General features: G+C 43.0%; 3 protein-coding genes across 4 annotated transcripts; 1 reads left to right on the forward strand and 2 right to left on the reverse strand.

Moving 5' to 3' along the window:
* Positions 1-313: 313 nt before the first annotated feature.
* On the reverse strand, positions 314-1,372 carry LOC131426147 (large ribosomal subunit protein bL9m). The gene is made up of 3 exons (XM_058588611.1): positions 1,181-1,372; positions 790-1,116; positions 314-732 (listed from the first exon to the last, which is right to left on the reverse strand). The coding sequence occupies exons 1-3, from the start codon at positions 1,256-1,258 to the stop codon at positions 373-375; spliced, it is 765 nt and encodes a 254-aa protein (XP_058444594.1). The 5' UTR covers positions 1,259-1,372; the 3' UTR covers positions 314-372.
* An 81-nt stretch (positions 1,373-1,453) lies between these two features.
* LOC131426148 (trafficking protein particle complex subunit 1) lies at positions 1,454-2,150 on the forward strand. Its single transcript, XM_058588612.1, has 3 exons — positions 1,454-1,606; positions 1,661-1,870; positions 1,947-2,150. The coding sequence occupies exons 1-3, from the start codon at positions 1,511-1,513 to the stop codon at positions 2,073-2,075; spliced, it is 435 nt and encodes a 144-aa protein (XP_058444595.1). The 5' UTR covers positions 1,454-1,510; the 3' UTR covers positions 2,076-2,150.
* Positions 2,030-4,061, reverse strand: LOC131426146 (lysosomal Pro-X carboxypeptidase). Of its 2 annotated transcripts, none has more exons than XM_058588610.1 (4): positions 3,817-4,061; positions 3,579-3,750; positions 2,478-3,518; positions 2,030-2,414 (listed from the first exon to the last, which is right to left on the reverse strand). In XM_058588610.1, the coding sequence occupies exons 2-4, from the start codon at positions 3,740-3,742 to the stop codon at positions 2,180-2,182; spliced, it is 1,440 nt and encodes a 479-aa protein (XP_058444593.1). In that variant the 5' UTR covers positions 3,743-3,750; positions 3,817-4,061; the 3' UTR covers positions 2,030-2,179. The 2 variants fall into 2 exon arrangements, with proteins under 2 accessions (XP_058444593.1, XP_058444592.1); XM_058588609.1 differs by having other exon boundaries at positions 3,579-3,755.
* Positions 4,062-4,416: the final 355 nt, after the last annotated feature.

The following is a 4,416-nucleotide window of genomic DNA, read 5'->3' on the forward strand; positions in this document are numbered from 1 at the left end:
GGTGAACCATGGTCGAAAATCGGTAATTTTTTCTTGACGGAACTTGACGTTGTGGTGAGGGTCTTCCACCAACAGTAGACCTTCTGAGTTTCAAACGCCCAGGTTGTGCTCTTATTCGCTTTTCGGACATTTTCAACAAGCAGCACCAAGAATAAATTATCGCATTCAGCAATTAAACACTTAACCGGGAACTGAATCTTAGAACTGAATTCTAGAACTGACCAAAACGATCATTCCAAGCAACCATATTCCGACTAACGAATTCCAGATGTAATTAATGTATTAAAAGAAACGAAAAGAAAATGATGAAAAGTTCTACTTTGTAATGCTGAATTATTTATTCCTACTTCCAAGCTAAACAAACAAATCCATTCATTCCTGCTTTGCCTCTCCTGACGGAACACTGTCATCACCAAACAACGGTTCGGCCTGCATTTTCCAATGCTCAAACACGTACTGCAACCGTTCGCTAGGATCCGTACTCCAGTGATGTATTCGACAACGCAACCGGGCCTTTTCCAGATTGTTCACTGTAACGGTGCAGAAAAATTCTTTGTTCTGTTTCAATAGATCCGGCCCCGAAATCGGAGTCTCGGGCAGTGTGATAGCCTCCTCAGGAACATAAAAGCCGGCTTTTCTCAGCGATGCCTTGATATGCCACGGCTCGATGATCCACGGGTGGTCTTTGTTCATCACTACCGCCAAAGTGAGTTGCTCCAGCTTGCTGACAGTCTGGAAATAAACATCGAAATTACAACTGAACTTTGTAACTGAACTACTAAACCAAACCCGTTGAGCCTGGGCCGAACTGTGAAGTTCCTTTTCCTGATCGTCTTGTTCGGTAGCATACTTAGCTAGATTTTCAGGTGTTTTGTAAACGGCCAATCCCGGCAGCAGCAGTTTATTGTAGGCAACCTGTGGTTTCAGTGACACAACCTCCCCTTTGGAACCGATTCCATCGACGAACGTGGTCAGTATCACCTCGAGATTGGGCTTCTTTTTTATGCTCGTGTCCTCTACGAGCTCGTACACAAAGTGTCGACCACGCAGTTTGGTTACTTTTTGATTCTTCTTGTAAAGGTTTGGAGGTGTCCGACGTTTCAGGATGAAGGTGTTCTGTTGCGAGCGTTGCGTAAACATGTGAATGAGATGCGTGGTGTGAACACAAACATGAACTTACCCGTGTTGGCTGGTTAAGGATTCGACTGGTTGAGCACAACGAAAGGCCGGCAAGGTTTTTCGAAATATTTGCAAACATTTTAAGCTTTGTGGGATTGACGATTCAAAACAATCGGCTAAAATTTAATTCAATAACAAACACATTCACCACCGCCGTTCGCTGCATTTGATGATCAGAAACCATTGAGCGACTAGAAGATGTCAGAATATGTTGCGTGTCAAAAATGAGTGGCGATTTGTTATGTTGCACAAGTCACTCATTTGCTGTCCTAAAACAAAACAACCTGATTTCATATGAATATATTATTTATATTAGGATTCATCAATAAAAATGATCTATAATCTGTACGTGTTTGACAAATACGGAACCCTTTTATATTACGGAGAATGGAACCGTTTGAAACAATCTGGAATCACCAAAGATGAGGTATTGTAGTGTGATAATGTGCAGCTTCACCAATTTCAAAACGCCTTTTTTTAGGAATCCAAACTAATGTACGGCATGTTGTTCTCGCTTAAATCATTCGTCAACAAAATATCCCCTATCGATCCGAAAGAGGGATTCCTGTATTACAAAACAAATAAATATGCTCTGCACTTTGTCGAGGTGTCGTCAGGGTTGAAGTTTGTTTTAAACACCGATACGACAGCGACGGGGATTAAAGACTTTCTTCTGCAACTCTACAGTAAAGTAATACGATTTTTCGGCGGTGGTTTTGCTGCAGACATCCATTTAATGATTGTTTAAAATCTATATATGCTTTCAGGTTTGGGTAGAATATGTCGTGCGTAATCCCCTTTGGACTATTGGAACCCCCGTAACTTCCGATCTATTCAAAACCAAGTTGGATGAATTCGTAAAACAGTCGCCTTTATTTGGTCCGAAAGTTATTTGAAGCAGAGCATTTTATTGATCAATCTACAAATCCTATCTAATAAAAAATTAGTTTCTATAATGTAACTGACATGAATCTCTCGTTCAGGTGCTTGTTTTTTTTTGCTAATAGTATTTAGCTCTTCGGTACTGCTTAAGCCATTGTTGTATATTTTTCACGTGGATCTGACGGGCGGCCAGAACCGATCCCGGATCATTTTCATTAGCAGCACGTAGATCGATGTGGTGGGCACCTTCGGGGATGAGAACGACCAAAATGTTCCTGTTTCCAGAGCGCAGTACACCTCCTCCGGACCAAGGATCCATTAGGCCATTGCTGAATACGATGTTGGATACACCACTGGAAAGACAGGAAAAGCATCGCAATCAATTCAGTCTCAAAACGGCGCAAGGATTCTCTTACTCCAAATAAAGTCCTCCGTACATAGTGAAGGCCACATTCGATTTCGGACGGACCCCAAATTTCTTGAAACAATCATCGGAGAATTTCTTCTCATCCCACGGTTTCTTAGGAAACATGTCCTTTCCCGTACCTTCCGAGCACATTGGCATCATCATTTCCGTGCACGTTTGGAACTCCCAGCCTTTGTCGCCCATGCTGCTGTCGTATGAGGAACTTATATCCAGGCACTTCGTTTTTCCGGTATAGTTCGAGTAGATGCTTACGGCCTCCTGCAGTCGAGAAATCAGCTCCAATCCCGTATAATTTTCCGCCAGACGGCCGCAAAACTCTCGCACCGGGTAAGCCGGCACTGGAGCCAAAAATGACGTGTTGTACGGATAGTTGATCATCGCTAAATTACCGTAAACATCACCTAAATAATCGAAAAATGTTTCCGTAATATCGTCGGCTTTGGTCACGTTAGTGCAGAATTTGAACTTCTCCTGCAGCACCCGCAAACCATCGGCCGTTGAGGAATAGTTCTTCAGTGCATCCCAAGAGCGTTCAATATTCTGGGAACATTCGCGAGTGTATGCCACAGTGAACACGGACGTTAGGATTTGATTAAATACACCACAGCCAGCGTCGAACTGCCGGATCGGAGCGGAAGCTGCAATCGCTCCCGTCACCAAGTGGGGATATTTCATGCGGAACCAAGCTGCCAACATTCCACCATAGGATCCCCCGAAAGCAATCACCGGACGTCCTCGAGTGGTCCGATTGGAAGGATTAATTTCCGTCAGAAGGGAGGCGAAATCAGCCAGAGCTTGTTCCGAAGTTAGGTAGCCAAGATTAGCGGGTGAATCGTAGGACGCGTTTCCAAATGGAAGCGTTTTTCCATAGTATCGATGTTCGGCAAATACTAGAGAAGCTTTGAACTTTGGAGCCAGTTCCCACATGAAACCGGTATTCTGAGCGAACAGTTCGATGTCTCCCTCGTTTCCCGTGTAGAATAAGATGGGACCGTCGCCATCGGGATTGTACGTATCGTTTGTGAGGTATCTGCAGAGTGAAAAAATAACGTTACGATTCTGCCTCAGTTAGGTTAAATTATTGACTCACCTCAATTTGAAGGTTACAGTTTCATTCACGTAGTTAAAGTGATCCAACGGAACGTCCAGATATTTTATTTGATACTCGTATTTGGCACATGTTTTTGCGACAATGAGACATAATAACAATAACACTAGTTCCAGCATTCGCTGTTTGTTCCAGAGATGAGTCATGATGATAACTTTGCTACCGGAAAGTAATAATTTTGAACCTATTGCACAATTTGCTTGATCAACTTTGTACTTACCAGAAAATATCAGACTAAAAATTGTACAATGATCACCTCTGCTGCGATTACACCGATGAAATGAACAGAATACACACAAAAAATGCTTATCGGTATTTTTATAGGCCGGTGGTCATTACAGACAAAGTAAACAATATCAGTTAGCTAAATTATCTGAGGCATGACAGCTCCCGTTTCGAGACTTTCAGACTTTCAGCCCGCCCCGGTAAACAACTGATGAGCGATTGATCGTCTGCCAATCAGCGATGCCAGATAGTAGTAGTGTCATTTCCGTAGATTGGCATTTTTCTCGGAAGCTCTCACAGTGAAGTTTTTTTTTTGCTCTCCAGACAAAACTAGTTTCCGTAGTTCTCCGTTGATAAATTGTAATTTCCGTAGATTTCCGTAGAAAAAATTCAGTTTCCGCAGATTTTGTCTACGGATCCGTAGATCCGTAGAAAATGTTCGAATCCGTAGATCTACGGAGATTTCCGTAGATCTGACATCGCTGCTGCCAATTAGAGATGGGCAATTCGCTCCTGAGCTGTTCCAGTGAATCGAATCATTGAAGTGAGCTGACAGCTCACAGCTCTTTTTAAAAGAACCGCAGCTCACCAGCTC

Source organism: Malaya genurostris, chromosome 1 (assembly GCF_030247185.1).
Source record: "Malaya genurostris strain Urasoe2022 chromosome 1, Malgen_1.1, whole genome shotgun sequence".
In the NCBI taxonomy this organism is placed as follows: Eukaryota; Metazoa; Arthropoda; class Insecta; order Diptera; family Culicidae; genus Malaya; species Malaya genurostris.

Coding starts and splice junctions, on each gene's coding strand:
- LOC131426147 (XM_058588611.1), bottom strand. CDS start 1,258: ATGTTTGCAAATATTTCGAAAAACCTTGCCGGCCTTTCGTTGTGCTCA. Junction 1,117..1,180: donor TCCTTAACCAGCCAACACGG/GTAAGTTCATGT, acceptor CGCTCGCAACAG/AACACCTTCATCCTGAAACG. Junction 733..789: donor GTTCGGCCCAGGCTCAACGG/GTTTGGTTTAGT, acceptor GTTTATTTCCAG/ACTGTCAGCAAGCTGGAGCA.
- LOC131426148 (XM_058588612.1), top strand. CDS start 1,511: ATGATCTATAATCTGTACGTGTTTGACAAATACGGAACCCTTTTATAT. Junction 1,607..1,660: donor CTGGAATCACCAAAGATGAG/GTATTGTAGTGT, acceptor GCCTTTTTTTAG/GAATCCAAACTAATGTACGG. Junction 1,871..1,946: donor TTCTGCAACTCTACAGTAAA/GTAATACGATTT, acceptor ATATGCTTTCAG/GTTTGGGTAGAATATGTCGT.
- LOC131426146 (XM_058588610.1), bottom strand. CDS start 3,742: ATGACTCATCTCTGGAACAAACAGCGAATGCTGGAACTAGTGTTATTG. Junction 3,519..3,578: donor ACTGTAACCTTCAAATTGAG/GTGAGTCAATAA, acceptor TTCACTCTGCAG/ATACCTCACAAACGATACGT. Junction 2,415..2,477: donor TACGGAGGACTTTATTTGGA/GTAAGAGAATCC, acceptor CTGTCTTTCCAG/TGGTGTATCCAACATCGTAT.